This window comes from Aspergillus multicolor, assembly GCF_047715735.1.
Source record: "Aspergillus multicolor strain CBS 133.54 unplaced genomic scaffold BDW74scaffold_7, whole genome shotgun sequence".
In the NCBI taxonomy this organism is placed as follows: domain Eukaryota; kingdom Fungi; phylum Ascomycota; class Eurotiomycetes; order Eurotiales; family Aspergillaceae; genus Aspergillus; species Aspergillus multicolor.
This window is the reverse complement of record NW_027395958.1, coordinates 31,755-46,530: the sequence shown is the minus strand read 5'-3', so window position 1 is coordinate 46,530 and position 14,776 is coordinate 31,755. Positions and strand designations below refer to the sequence as shown.

The 14,776-nt window shown below is 52.0% G+C and overlaps 6 protein-coding genes across 6 annotated transcripts; all 6 read left to right on the top strand.

Moving 5' to 3' along the window:
* Positions 1-8: 8 nt before the first annotated feature.
* BDW74DRAFT_149545 (putative nucleolin protein Nsr1) lies at positions 9-2,343 on the top strand. Its single transcript, XM_073723910.1, has one exon. The coding sequence runs from the start codon at positions 522-524 to the stop codon at positions 2,088-2,090; it is 1,569 nt and encodes a 522-aa protein (XP_073585477.1). The 5' UTR covers positions 9-521; the 3' UTR covers positions 2,091-2,343.
* Positions 2,344-2,448: 105 nt separating this feature from the next.
* BDW74DRAFT_149543 (uncharacterized protein) lies at positions 2,449-4,870 on the top strand. Its single transcript, XM_073723909.1, has 2 exons — positions 2,449-3,117; positions 3,230-4,870. The coding sequence occupies exons 1-2, from the start codon at positions 2,997-2,999 to the stop codon at positions 4,438-4,440; spliced, it is 1,332 nt and encodes a 443-aa protein (XP_073585476.1). The 5' UTR covers positions 2,449-2,996; the 3' UTR covers positions 4,441-4,870.
* Positions 4,871-4,999: 129 nt separating this feature from the next.
* Positions 5,000-8,510, top strand: BDW74DRAFT_126990 (tubulin gamma complex associated family protein). Its single transcript, XM_073722195.1, has 2 exons — positions 5,000-6,462; positions 6,510-8,510. The coding sequence occupies exons 1-2, from the start codon at positions 5,238-5,240 to the stop codon at positions 8,255-8,257; spliced, it is 2,973 nt and encodes a 990-aa protein (XP_073585475.1). The 5' UTR covers positions 5,000-5,237; the 3' UTR covers positions 8,258-8,510.
* A 53-nt stretch (positions 8,511-8,563) lies between these two features.
* On the top strand, positions 8,564-10,106 carry BDW74DRAFT_149540 (WKF domain-containing protein). The gene is given in 2 exon segments (XM_073723908.1): positions 8,564-9,033; positions 9,046-10,106. The coding sequence occupies 2 exon segments, from the start codon at positions 8,683-8,685 to the stop codon at positions 9,910-9,912; spliced, it is 1,218 nt and encodes a 405-aa protein (XP_073585474.1). The 5' UTR covers positions 8,564-8,682; the 3' UTR covers positions 9,913-10,106.
* A 292-nt stretch (positions 10,107-10,398) lies between these two features.
* prs2 (proteasome core particle subunit alpha 1) lies at positions 10,399-11,741 on the top strand (the record flags this gene model as incomplete). Its single annotated transcript, XM_073732078.1, has 5 exons — positions 10,399-10,414; positions 10,456-10,509; positions 10,597-10,691; positions 10,751-10,963; positions 11,011-11,741. 5 exons carry the CDS (start codon positions 10,399-10,401, stop codon positions 11,395-11,397), a joined length of 765 nt encoding a protein of 254 aa, XP_073585473.1. The 3' UTR covers positions 11,398-11,741.
* A 983-nt stretch (positions 11,742-12,724) lies between these two features.
* Positions 12,725-13,415, top strand: BDW74DRAFT_176355 (uncharacterized protein; the record flags this gene model as incomplete). The annotated part of the gene is made up of 4 exons (XM_073728582.1): positions 12,725-12,737; positions 12,788-13,022; positions 13,074-13,239; positions 13,287-13,415. 4 exons carry the CDS (start codon positions 12,725-12,727, stop codon positions 13,413-13,415), a joined length of 543 nt encoding a protein of 180 aa, XP_073585472.1.
* Positions 13,416-14,776: the final 1,361 nt, after the last annotated feature.

The following is a 14,776-nucleotide window of genomic DNA, read 5'->3' as shown; positions in this document are numbered from 1 at the left end:
CCGTTTTTTTTCTTCCTTCTTCATCTCCTACCAAACTCTTTTGCTATCTCACCGAAGACTAAAAATCTTTCGGTATATCATTTCGATTTGACTTTCCCTGCCTTATTCTACTTCTACTGACGTGGGAGCGCAAGCTGTATCTTCACCAGATACACTTCAACAGAGACCTTGTTTGTGGGCTTCTACACTGAGGGCTGTGGGCTGTAGCATCTATTTGTGGGATTTTACCATCTTCTAGACCGTTGCATATCTCGTCCGTTTCTGTGGGCTTGAACATTGTCCGTTGTGGGTTACTTGTGGGCGTCCGTGTAAATCTCTTCTTCTCGAGGTTTACTTTCAATCGTGCTTAAACACGTCTGAAAATCAAATATTGTTGGATCTTCAAATCGGGTGATTGAGGGATCAGTGGGTTTGCCGCACTTTTGAGATTTCTTTTTATCTCAGATTAATTATCAGGTATGCCGCGTCCCCTGCCGCGTCATGGTCTCTCTTGCTAACACTACCTTTCTCTTGCAGTCAACATGTCCAAGTCTAAGTCCGTTGTCAAGAAGGGCGCTGAGACCGCCGGAAAGCTCGCCGACAAGGCCTTGAGCAAGGTCAAGGATGCTGGAGTCACCAAGGCTTCCCAGTCTCCCAAGGCCAAGAGCAAGAAGGTCGCCCAGGAGGTCGCTTCCAAGGAGAAGAAGACCAAGGGCAAGAAGAAGGAGCCTACTCCCAGCAGCAGCTCCGAGTCCGAGTCTGAATCCGAGTCCGAGTCTTCCAGCTCCAGCTCCAGCGAGGATGAGAAGCCGGCCAAGAAGGATGTGAAAAAGGACAACAAGAAGGAGACCAAGAAGGCTGAATCATCTTCCGAGTCTGAGTCCAGCGACAGCGACGAGGAGATGAAGGATGCTTCCAGCAGCGAGAGTGAGAGCGAGAGCGAGAGTGAGGAGGAGAAGCCCGCTAAGAAGGCCAAGGCTGAGCCCAAGGCGGCTAAGAAGGCCGAGTCTAGCGAGTCCGAGTCTTCTGACTCCGACTCTGACGACGAGTCTTCTGAGGATGAGAAGGAGGCTCCCAAGGCCGCCGCTGCCGAGTCCAGCGACAGCGACGACTCCGACTCCTCCGAGAGCGAGGATGAAGCCCCCGCCAAGGCCAAGAAGGCTGATACCAAGGCCTCCAAGGAGGAGTCTGGTTCCGACTCTGACAGTTCCGAGGGCTCTTCTGACTCCTCTGACGACAGCTCCGAGTCCGAAGACAGCGACAAGCCCGCCGAATCCAAGAAGCGCAAGGCCGAGGAAGAGCCCGAGGCCACTTCCAAGAAGTCCAAGACTGAGGAGGGTGCTTCTGCTAACCTTTTCGTCGGCAACCTCTCCTGGAACGTTACCGAGGAGTGGCTCCAGCAAGAGTTTGAACAGTTCGGTGAGCTGTCCGCCCGTATCATGACCGAGCGCGAGACTGGCCGCTCTCGCGGATTCGGTTACGTTGAGTTCACCGACGCCGCCGATGCCGCCAAGGCCTACGAGGCCATGAAGGAACACGAAATCGACGGCCGCAAGATCAACCTCGACTACGCCACCGTTCGCCCCGCCAACAAGGACCAGGGCGGTTTCAAGGAGCGCGCTCAGACTCGTGCCCGCTCCTTCGGTGACCAGGCCAGCCCCGAGAGCGACACCCTCTTCGTTGGCAACCTTCCCTTCAGCGCCAACGAGGACTCCGTCCATGAAGTCTTCGGTCCCCAGGGAACCGTCCTGGGTATCCGTCTGCCCACTGACATGGAGTCCGGCCGCCCCAAGGGATTCGGTTACGTCCAATACTCGTCCGTCGATGAGGCCCGCAACGCCTACAACGAACTCCAGGGTGCCGAAATTGACGGCCGTCCCATTCGTCTGGACTTCAGCACTCCCCGCCAGAACAACGGAGGCGGTGGTGGTGGTGGTGGCCGTGGTGGTGGCCGTGGCGGTTTCGGTGGTCGTGGAGGCCGCGGCGGCCCTCGTGGTGGTGGCCGTGGTGGCCGTGGAGGCTTTGGCGGACGCGGTGGTGGTGCCGGTGGTCCCCCTAACCGCGCCCGTGGCGGTATCCCTGAGTTCAAGGGTACTAAGATGACCTTCTAGATCTGATACCTTTGCTGCATATTGGATGGTTTGTATTTCAAGGCTCTCGCGGTAATGTTGTGCTTTGCTAGGGTAATTCGGGAAAAGTTCTTTGTTTTCGGTTTTAACGGTTTCATGAGATAGACCTCAATGCATAATACCATGAGTATTTTGAATCTTATTCTGTGTTTGTTCATCTGTAGCCTAAACCACTGTCTGCACAGGTAGATGTTCACTCTTACTACTGATAAAGCAGGGCACGGGGCACTCTTGGCGTGCTTTTCTTACTTGGCGCCTAAACGTCCACGATTCCCCACCAGGACTTATCTGATCTGCTTATCTGCGCTCCGTAAGTCTCCCCTCCAAGATCCCCCGCCGTGGAGCATCTTTAACTCATGCATAATCGGTTAGACTGCTTAGGCTTCTGAACTTCCCGTGAGTGGCGTGCTTTTATCTGAGCCAAACACTCCCTCACTGGCTGTGTGTCGATCACTCATGCGGGCAGGTGGTTGATGACAAGTCAGCTGTCATCGATCCGATGATTCCTCACCCCCTTCCAGTGTTACAGACTTACGACATCAGCAGCCAGGCATCCTCCAGCTTGCATCGCCTACTCAACTTGCTCCAGAGGCTCGATTTCAACTGACCAGCTCTGCGAAGCGCTTTGTTTGGTTTCAATATCTCGGGCGATCGTCTAAAGTCTGGTTCGCTTTCTCCGCGAACCCCACCATCATTGTCTGGCCGCTTGACCGCTGCTCCTTGACGGGTTGAACCACCAGGTATAATCGGCCCTTTCTCCCTCCTTGTGGCCTGACTGTCAGTTGAGGTCTTATTCCCCTCGCTCACTATCAGTGCCTCCTTTTTATCTTTAAGAACCTTCACACATCATTGCCGTCCGCCCTCATCTCGCTGACAAGACCTACAGCGATGCAGCCGAATCACTATGACCTTCTAGGTCGTCAGGTGCAGGATGAGCCTAGGACTGCTACTGGCCGAGTGACGCGGGATACGCTTCAGTCACGTTCAGGCGTAGCCTTGAGATCAGAAGGTGAGGTCTCTGAAACCAAAACTACCCAGAATCTTGCGTCCTGCTTTTCTATCCTGCTTCATGAAAACCTGCGTTGAATATAAAATCATGTACTCACTGCAATACTATATAGATTCTTGGATCGAAGTATCCTCCCAGCCGTCCTCCTCGTCGCTGTCTTCAGTATCAACTGCCGATGACATAATTACTACCGGCCTCCGTGTCCAGCCTCACGGGTATCACCGCCGAAACCGCCGACGACATCTGCAGCGCCTAGCAGCCGTTACCACAGCGCAAGTCGAATACTCGTCCCACGAGCCCAGCAGCAGTCAAGATGAATACGAAGAAAGTGAAAGTGAATCAGATCGCGTTCTCTCGAGTTCAAATGAGGATATTGCTTGTCCACCTCGCATTAGGTCCTCTTTGCCCCCCACTGAAGATGCAGTTCCTTCGAGTGACGAGGACGATCGCTCAACAGCACTCGGTATGCGTATAAGCTCTTCTTCATTCGTGCCTCAACCCAACGTCTTCTCTCATCCTCCAGTCTCTGGAGAACCATCCTGGACAAGACCTACCAATACCCGCCGGTCACGGCCTATCAGTGACATATCAACCTCAAGCCGACAAACAGCCTTACGAAGAAACTCTCAAACTAGCGTTCGTTCGTCCCACCGGGCTTCAAGCCAACAGCACGGTCCTTACAACATCATTTCACCTTCTTACCATGCAGACCATGATGCCGCGCTACGTGCGAGCCTTTCGACTTTGCTGTCTTGTGCAGCTGCAGCACGAGGACTTCCAAAGCCTGAGTCGCAACCTGCGCCAAGCGGGGCATCAAGAGCGCAGCCAGCATCATTTCGGTTGGTGTCAGAATCTGTGGCTATGGACGAAGAAGCCAGCGAAGAGGAGGCGTCATCAGATATGGAAATGCGCACATCACCGTATCCAAAACGACCTAAGCAGCTGCACGCATACTCGCCGCGGGATTCCTCTTCCACTCGGGCAAAGCGGCGCACGAGCACGTCGAAAGACCGTGGATCCGGCCAATCTGTTACCAAGAAGAGCCGACGCTCAGGGGCTACAGAGTCATCGTCCGCAGTTATGACATGGGTCATAAGTGCAGGCGTCGTGGTGCTTTTCTCCGCAATTAGTTTCTCTGCTGGATATGTTCTTGGTCGGGAAGTTGGAAGATTGGAGGCAAGCACTGGCATGGGGTCCGTCCTGGGAGACACCGGTGTGTCGGGCAGCAGAGTATCAGCGGCCTGTGGTCAGGAAGCGGTTCGAGGCGGCTTGAAGCGCTTTCGATGGAGTCCCGGGTCAACAGTGTCCGGGGTAGTCGCCTGAACGGGCGAACGCATATGCTCACGAGTAAAGATAAGATGCTGACAACGACGTTGATGATGGACTATGAATGATGAAGATTTTGCGCTTGGTTCTTCATGCCTTTTTCTCCGATCTCTTCGTTCTGTTTGGATGTGCTGAATATTTTTTGAACACGCCTCTGGGGTCGGTACTCGGACCGCCAGGAGCAAAAGTCTCTGCTAAAATCACTTTTCGATTTTATGTCGCCCATTTCATGTTGCAGGAGTTTGCGGATCATACTAATTTGTTGGTTACTGAGATGTTATTTTTTGCAATCTATACCCATCCCCATCCCGTGTTTCCTCTAATAATAACAAATTCGAGGGTTATGATAACTTCGTCACTGGTTATTTTTTTTTTTTTCTCTTCAGACATAAGTCTTTTTTAAGTCTTCATATCGATCTTATCATTCTCATGTACAGTCACTTCGTAGTTCCATGTGACGCTTGGCAACGGACTGTCAAACCATCAAAACACTCCAAACCGGCCAAACAATAGCATTCTGTCCGCGGACTAACACCATATCGCGCGCATTGGATCGCTTCAAGCTATTTTCGTATTTACTTCCGGCATTATTTTCATGGATCTTCGCAAAAGCCCAAGTCCGCCTACAAATTGGATCTTTTTGCCTCGCGTTGCGCCTTAAGCCCCGCGTCCACGTCGCGTCCTCCCCGAACCGCTATTCGACGGAAGTAGCAGAAAAGCAGCCGGCCGCTTTCGACTTCTAGGGATTTTTTGAGATTGTTGAGATCGCTGAATTGGGGGGAGTGGACTCAACAATGTCGGTGCGGCAACCTGCACGTCCCCGTCGCATCGACGACGCGCTTTCGCAGCTCATCGACGCGCTCACTCCCCCGTTATCAGTGTCTGCTTTTAGAGACGAATATGGCGGAGACGCCGCAGAAGCCCTAGCCGCCGCAGAAGAGCAGCGCCATCATGATTACCTCGAGCATGCGTGGCGTGTTCTCGATACCCACTCGAACTCCGCGGACAGCCCAGCATCACCATCCGGAAATTTAGGCATTGGCCGCCGCGGGAGCTTAGCAGGTGCTACGGGTGCAGAAAATATCAATAACGCGTCGGACCTCATCAAACGGAAACTACTACGCGACAATGCGAGCCCCGATAAGGCGGTCCAATTCTCGAATCTATGCTCGCGTCTCTTGACCCAGCCTGTATTATCGCAAAAGTGGGGGATATTATACTTGCTCTATCGGCTCTCCAAACCGGAAGCCTCTGAGAGCTTTGCATATGAGGATGAGAGGCCGCGGAGTCCTTTGATGGACCCAGCCAAGTTACAAAGAATGTTGGCAAAAGATCAAAGGATAGGGAGTGGAATGGCGGCGAGTTCGGAGGATGATGGGCCAGCCGTTAACTCGTCAGCATCCCAGATGGCTGCACGCGTTGAAAGGAAGACTTCAGTGCGACGACAAGACCTGGAACGAGAACGAGATAAGGAACGAGGCGCGGAGCATGCGGCCGCACCCGAGCGGCTGCGTACGAACCGTCAATACGAGACTGTGGATGGAGATCCTCCTGTAGCGGAACATTTTCAGGAGCCGGAAAGCGATGAGGGGAAAACACGCCCTGTTGAGTCAGGGCTCTTGCGTGATTTCCCATTCAACCTACAGGGTCTGTCATCGAACGATCTACAATTCATGTCAACTTCTACGCTCAAATTACCTCCGACATTACCAATTCCTATGGTGTCAATTCTAAATACGTTAGCCGAGCCATGCTTGCTCTATCGGGGTCTTTCTACATTTGTTGAGAGCAGTGAAGGAGGTCTTATCAGTCAGAGCCTGCGGGCAGCTCTTGCGAATGAGCTCCGTTCATATCTAGGGCTGGTAGCCACGCTTGAAGGCGAAATTCGCAGGGCACTGGCTGCGCCTGAAGAATCAAACGGAACCAAAAGCGGGGTGACGTTGAAGAGATGTGTAGTCTGGACGAGAGATGCGACCATGGCGTTGCGTCTGATGAGTCTGATCGTTGAAGAGGCTAAGAGTAAGTGCGCCCCGTTTCATGCCATACAATTATCTAATACTTCATAGATAAGAAAGGGGGTCAACTAATTTCTCTTATCCATGGCTTTTCCACGTCACATGGAGATCCATTCGTGTGTAACTTTGCAGAGAAGCTTCTTGCGCACGTAACAAGGCCATTCTACAACATGTTGCGGCTCTGGATCTACGACGGCGAGCTGTCAGATCCCTACAGAGAATTCTGTGTCGTTGAACCAGAATTCAGGCCAAGCACAGATCCTCGCCGCATTGCGACTAGTGTTTGGGAGGATAAATACAAGCTTGAAGATGTCATGATACCCTCAATAATTACCAAGGATTTTGCTAAGAAGGTGTTCCTAATTGGAAAATCTTTGAACTTCATCCGATACGGTTGCGGCGATTCTGGGTGGGTGGAGGCGTACTCCAAGGAAGCATCCAAGGAGCTGCGTTATGGGGACACAGCGAGTCTTGAAACCTCAATTGATGAAGCCTACAAAACTACAATGGCGAGGCTGATTCATCTCATGGATGACAAGTTCAAGCTGTTTGATCACCTCCATGCGCTGAAGAAATATCTGCTGCTGGGACAGGGCGACTTTATTGCTTTGCTGATGGAATCACTGGCATCGAACCTTGACCGGCCTGCTAACTCTCAGTATCGTCACACGCTAACTGCTCAATTAGAGCATGCCATTCGTGCGTCCAACGCACAATACGACTCTCCAGATGTTCTTCGACGTTTGGACGCACGTATGCTGGAGCTCAGCCATGGCGAGATCGGATGGGACTGTTTCACATTGGAGTATAAAATCGACGCACCCGTGGATGTAGTGATTACACCATGGGGCTCAACGCAGTATCTCAAGGTCTTCAACTTCCTCTGGCGCGTCAAGCGCGTCGAGTTCTCCTTGGGCAGCACATGGAGACGGTGCATGACGGGCGCGAGAGGCGTCCTAGGCAGCGTTGACGATAAAGTCGGCGCTGACTGGAAGCGCGCACGATGCGTCATCGCAGAGATGATTCATTTTGTCTGCCAACTACAATACTACATCCTGTTCGAGGTCATTGAGTCCAGTTGGGATCAATTACAAGCGTCCATCTCTAAGCCAGGATGTACGCTCGATGATCTGATTGAAGCCCACACCAAATACCTCAATTCTATCACACACAAGGGTCTCCTAGGTTCCTCATCTTCGTCAAAAACCACGAGCAAGCCAGAGGAAGGCTTCCTAGCCCAACTACATCACATTCTGAAAATAATGCTAGCGTACAAGGACGCAGTTGACGGGTTGTACTCGTTCTCTGTCGCAGAGTTTACGCGTCGACAGGAGCTAAGCGCAAAGATCGAGACACGCACAGCTCAAGGTCAGTGGGGCATCTCAGAGCGAGACCTTCTTTCCTCCCGACATAGCCAAGCACAGAAACTTGCGTCGGCTTCTTCGTCATTCTCCTTCACGCCAAACGTCGGGTCCGGAGCCGACGGGGTCGCTACACCGTCTTCGCTTGCAAACCACGACCTCTCCGCAGATGACCACATGCTTCCGTCCCTCCGCACTCGCCTTCGCGACCTCTCTTCGGAATTCCGCTCCCGTCTGAATACCCTCCTTGGCGATCTCGCCTATCAGCCTGATGTGGACATGCGGTTTTTGGGCGTGGTTATGAATTTCAATGAAGTCTATGAGCCGGTCCGCAGGAGAAGAGCAACAACTAGTTCTCGGGACAAAGAGCGGGAACGAGCAAGGCGAAAAGCTGCCCCGTCATCTGGATCAGAGGCGCAACCTCAGACACGAAAATAGAAGCGAGAGGCAAGTTCGAACGGACAATAGCATTACGCCGATGTGCATTTTTTGGAGCTTAACGAGGATCAAGCTATGATTTTGTGGTTATGATTGGAGTTATGGAAGCGAATTAGTGATATAATGTCAAGTGATGATTGTACGGTCTGTCTATCTTTCTAGATATGCTTTTTAGTCCTTGAACCTGTAGATAGGGTGATCTTGTTCTTCCTTGGACAATAGACCGGCTTATCAGGGTTATCGATACCTACCTGATCACGTGAAAATTTCTCTTGAAGCAAAGATAATTTCTTGACAAAGTCTACAGCCACAACCACACGCCAGCTCTCCTCGTTGTCACCTTGAATCCTAAGGGATTGATGTATAAATCCGCGCGACTCGATATTTTCCACCAGCGTCACCATAACACCCCTACACCCGCCTGAATGGCCGAAGAAAAAAAATCGCGGTCGAAGCGGCCGAGCTCCAAGAGCTCCAAGTCCAAGCGCAGCAAAGACGCCGAAACTAATGCTGATTCCGATGCCGATGTCACCATGAAAACGGTCGATACAAAACAAGAAGACGATGGCAAGGAGAATGCTGTTGAGAATGGCGATGCCGCTACCGAGAAGAAGCAGAAGAAGAGCAAGAAGCGCAGGCTTGCCGAGGAGGATGGCGACAAGGAAGACGTGAATGAGGATAAAAAGGAAGAGAAGAGTGAGCGCAAGGCGAAGAAGTCCAAGAGGGTTTCGTTCTCTGCGGAGACACAGGTCAAGTCTCCGTCTCCGTCGCCTGTAGAGGGAGATGAGGAGGGAGATGAGGAGGGAGATGAGGAGGCAGAAGCCGATGATGAGAATGCGGATGCGGGCAAAAAGGACAAGAAGAAGAAAAAGAAGGAAAGGAGCAGGAAGAAGACCGAAGATGCTACGGAGCCGGTTACAAAGCAGAAATCCGGCGAGGCCCCGGTCCTTGCGTATCTCGATCAGTACCACAATGATCGGTCATCGTGGAAGTTCCAGAAGATCCGCGAGATTCAGCTTTTCAAGCACATCCTGTCCCTGGAGCATATTCCGGCTACTTATGAAGCTGCTTTACTTTCTTACCTGCAGGGGTTGAGGGGCGACGCCGCTAAGCAGCGGTTACGAGACGTGGCTCAAGCTGCTATCAAGAAGGATGTCGAGGAGATCAAGGAGACCAACATCGACCTGACCGAGAAGCCAGCTGACGAGGCGGAGTCGCCAACGGTGAACTACAGAAAGACTATCTACGCTTTCCGAACAAAGTTGACCGCGGGTGAGCTGACGGAGGATCTGGGCGAGGCGTTTGAGCAACTGGACAAAGAGATGCTGAAAAGTTTTAGAAAACGGCGACGTGCTGAGATTGTATACTTTGCAGTGGATGGAAGGGTCTTCACCATGTCGAATCTGAAGGCGCCGCCGCAGAAGGGCAAGGTTATCGCCCCGCAGCCCGAAAAGAAGAAGAAGAACCGAACTGCCGTCGTGGAAATCTCAAGCAGTAGTGAGAGCGATAGCGACAGCGACAGCGATGATGATAAGAAGGAGGCACCTCAACCCGTGAAGAAACAGCCCGCTAGGAAGAGGAAGAAGAAGAGCCGGACGACCGTCGTCGACATTTCGAGCAGCTCTTCATCGGATTCGAGTAGCGACAGCGACTAATAGCCCGTTGTTGTCTTCGCCTTCATCATGGTTGCCTTGTTCCTGTTCTGTCTGCATCATCCATCGCATCCTACCAATCTGTCAAAAGTTCTGATATCCTCATCACGGCGTTTAGCACCACCGGCTTCGGCGTATATGTTTGCTATGAGTGCATATAATAGACGGTATATATAACAATAAACGTATATCACCGTTGAAGAAGTAATATTACGATAAATCCTGCTGGAAACGAGCATGGTAGATCAAGGTAGAGGGAAGGCGGTGACGGGAGCTTAGGTCGGGCCAGAAGCTTGAGCTTCAGCCAGCAGGCATCCTCTAGCACGCGTCCTCTCCAGTCGCTTTCCAACCTCCATTCCCCTCTCCGCATCGCATTCATTCCTCGCTCTTTCTCTTCTACCTACACACAGTTTTTGTTCCCGTAAGATCGCCGACTTGAATCACCGCAATCATGTCTGGTATGTTCCCCGAGCCTCACGACAGACCGCCATGACTTCATCAATGAGCGGACAGACGGACAGACGGACAGCCGCTAAACAAGAGCAGGTTACGATAGGCACATCACCATCTTCTCGGACCAGGGTCGTCTTTACCAAGTCGGTACGCACTCCAGATTCCTCCCCAGATACCGATTCGCCCTTGCCAGCTCGGCCTGAAGCATCCGCTGACATGTATACCCCAACCTAGAGTATGCGTTTAAAGCCATCACTGCCGCAAACATCACCTCGATAGGTGTCAGGGGGAAGAACTGTGCCGTTGTGTTGTCTCAGAAGAAAGTTGCCGTACGTCGCCTGAGCAACTCCGCCCGATATACGCCGAGGCCGGTCTGACCGATGTCTAGGATAAACTGATCGACCCTTCGTCCGTCACGCATATTTTCAGGCTCTCTCCTTCGGTCGGCTGTGTAATGACCGGGTCTATTGCTGATGCCAGAGCTTACGTCGACCGTGCTCGTGGTGAGGCTGCCGAGTTCCGATACAAATATGGTTATGAGATGCCATGCGACGTTCTTGCCAAGCGTTTAGCCAATATCAACCAGGTTTACACACAAAGAGTGAGTTACTTGCGATCAGTGATGGTTTAGCATCTAACATCTCAAAGGCTTACATGCGCCCGCTCGGTGTTGCGATTACCCTGGTCTCTGTTGACTTGGAGAAGGGGCCACAACTCTACAAGTGTGACCCTGCCGGTTACTACGCTGGATACAAGGCCACTGCCGCGGGCCCGAAACAGCAGGAGGCGCTCAACCACATGGAGAAGAAGCTGAAGAACAAGGATTACGCAGAGGGTAGTTGGGAGGAGGTTGTCGAGCTGGGAATTACGGCGTTGAGCAGTGTGCTGAGCGTGGATTTCAAGAAGCACGAATTGGAGATTGGCATCGTTGGCGGCCCCCGAGCAGACGGCAAGGAAGGCACAGATCCAAACTTCCGGGCACTGACAGAAGAGGAGATCGACGAACGGCTGCAGGCCATCGCCGAGAAGGACTAACATGTGAGCTGGATGGTACTGGAAGATGCAAACGATATCAAGACGAATTGAGACAAATACGGGCTTCCTCCGATGCGTAGTTTCTCTTGCTTTTTCTCATCGTAGTCAGATTCTCTCGCTCGAGGCTGGTGGCAATAGGAGTTGGAATGCCCGGCATCAGTCCTTTCTGACATACTGATGTGTGAAGTGTTGGATATACGATTCTACAGGCCCAAGTATCTGCAAGTCGGACGGATGCGAGCCCGAGCTGTCACCTTGGACGGGGCGCAGCTGCCGACTCCATAGCCGCTCTCAGATCTGACGATAGCACAACGGACTCCGGAGTATGTCGGTCTACCAGGTAGATTGTCTGAAAATTGCCACCGAATAACGCATCGACTATCAGGACAGGATAGGAGTGGGTTTATGAACAAAGGGATCAATCAGAGGAGCGAGCCTTAGGCTGCATCTGGTCCCTGTTCAGCTGGCGTTGAGTGCATGGACTGTGGCTGAGCTCCGCCAGTGGGTTCTCTCCCCGTTCGTGCCTTCGCTTCGGCTGCCCTTCCAGAAATGCTTTTGTCCAACCGTCCAATGCACGCTCGTCGCTTCGATCCATATTCTAATTATGCTTTCCTGGTTCTTGACAGCATGTGGCAAACCCCCGATACGAAACGACGACCCCAGCTGGCCTGATCGCCTAGACCCAGTTTAAGCTCTTGTTTTTGAACTATTCCGGTGTCTCAGCGTTGTCATACCAGCGAATAAGCCCTCGCTATCCCTCGAAATCCGGCGTATCACATCGGCCAATGCGTTACCAGTTCTCTTTTCGAAACCCCCTGCAGCAAGTCTGTGCTCCTGGTGGTTCTTCTCCAGCGACATCATCCCGCAGCGCCGAGTCATCTATGCACCGTCACTAGCCACAGCTGCGTAGGTTCGCGCCCCATCTCCGTTGGCATGGCTTTAGCTCAATTCCATTTGGGACGAAGCAACACATGGTTCCCACGTATCTTGTTCCGTTCGCTATAGATCCACCAGGTCTGGCGGCTTTCCAGCTGGGATGTCTCTTGGACTGCTAGCATCAGCAAGCCATTGGCGCAGCCAGCCACATCTAACGATGATCCTACTCTTGCAAGACTCCCCATTCTCCAGCAGATTGGAGTTCGACTCTTGAGAGCTGCTATTAAGGATTAAGCTTAAAAGGATATCTCGCCCTCGACTATGGGATAGATCCAGAAGCACGCACTCAGTCAATTGAGCCTGATTCTCTTCGATTCTTTAATCCTCTTTGCATTTCTTCGTGGTCCTTGCATCAAGTTTTGTTTCAAACAACCGATCTAGAGGAGGTAAAATGGCCGACGGACGTATGCATTTTCTCCTTGCTAAAGCAGCGAAGAAAGACTAACAAACACAGTCAACCAAGCGCGCGCTTTGAGGGTAGCCGAACTCATGAACGATTACCGCACTCTTCTAGTGCATATCAATCAGCTCAACGTCTCGATACCTCCAGCAAATCAGGCAGAAGAAGGGTACATGGTACTCAAGGAGTGCCTAGCTGCTGCGAATGCGTTGATGGCTTCGAGTTATAGCCCTAGCCCGCCCCCAGCGAACGTTTCAAGCGATGAGGCCGAAAAGGCCCAGTTGCGAAGGTAACGCCTTCCGCCATATCACACATCATGTATAGTTCTGACAGCCACCAGGGTCATCCTTGATGGTTGTGCCCGCCGGTTCCAGGCCCATCGGATCTACCTTCGAGCAGCGGCAGCCAAGCGCTGGATCATTCATCGAGACGGCATCCTACGCGGACAGAGACCGGGCCCCCAGCACGCCGGTCCGATGAAAGCTGTAAGCAACACTTTACGACAGGTTCGTCATCCCCGCAATCCTCTAGGGACATTGCTGACAGTAAGCAGGAACTAGCACAAATCTCCAACCAGCATGTCGTTGCGGATCTCCGAGCCGCTGACGCAAGAGCTGCTCATTGGCTTGCGGAAGATCCATCATTGGATGCGATTCTCTCCTGGATCCGATCTCATCCTTGAGCGCGGACCACTACCCTGAGCTCCAAAATGGGCTCTATTGACTTCAACAGAAAATAGACGGATATGCATTACACGATGGACTGACTCTACGATACCGTTATGTTTTTTTCCGACTCCCTTGTCATGCATCCCCGTTCCAGTTGCTATACGCGCAGGTCGCTTCATCAGCCTCTTTTAACTTCGACTCGGGATAAGTTCTGGTCACTTTTCCTGTTCCTGTTCTTTAATATGATGGCGATGATATCCCCTTGAATGCGGTTTAATTTCTTCGTTCGATTTCGTCAATGCCGTTATGCTTGATTGTCTGTATCGCATATTTTCTGGAATCCACAATTTTTGCATCCGATTTCATATAGTTTCGTGAGGTTTCGGGTATTCTGTTCCAGCCAGGTATAACCATTGGGCGGTTACTGTCTTACATTCCTTCCCCAACTTTTGGTTCCTTCTTAGACATCAATCTCCGGGCGTTGACCGCTACTCTGTCTGTCTCTAACCATCAGTAGTTATCTTGCCGTAGCAGCAGCTATACGGTGGCATCGGACGGCAGCAATAACCCTTCATCAGCTGAGGTCGACACGCGCCGGTGGAGTTTCGGCCAGAGGTGGAGAGCAAAACTTTTCCTTTCTCCATCCGACCGACACTCACATCGGACTATTCCGTTGATATCTCAATCACAGCCGGAATGATGTCGATGACGACGGGGCCCCTGCAGTAGTTCAGTTCAGTGATGTGGATGTTGCGGTGGAGTTGTGATAGTGGGGAGTTCAGCTGAGGTCTTGCAGGCTAAGAGATAGCCGAGTAACTCCGCTCCGATACATCGAGTCGTCAACAGACAGCATACTTGCTTTTGGTTTAGACTTTAGGAGGATTATCAGAGTTGATGGCAGAGAGTTTGCTAACGTCATGTGGCTCTGGGATTCGTCGCCAACTCCAACCAAGACTTGCATCAGTGCGCAGGCCCGTCATCTAATACTCAAAACCCCAGACTATAATCTGATCGTCACCGTGATGATCGAAGTCAATACTACCCACGGTCATACTCATAGCCATGATCTGACACTGCAACCCCAGGACCATGCGTTCCCATGATGTCGGGTCCTTCGACTGCTTGCGACGCCAGTAGCCTCAATCCAACAATCCATCATGTGAAAGACACCATGGCTACTCGAGCCGGAGACAAAACAAAACTTTTCCTAGCAGACCTACGATAACCTCATCCTCGCCGTCTGAGAGGCTGATGTGCGATGGAAAAGGATCCCCGTTGTCCCATTGGGGATGTTTGTCCTACAGTGGCTTCCATGCCAGTGCCAGAGTTCGGTTGCAGCCATCTCGTGACGACTCACCAGACAGGCCATGCTTGA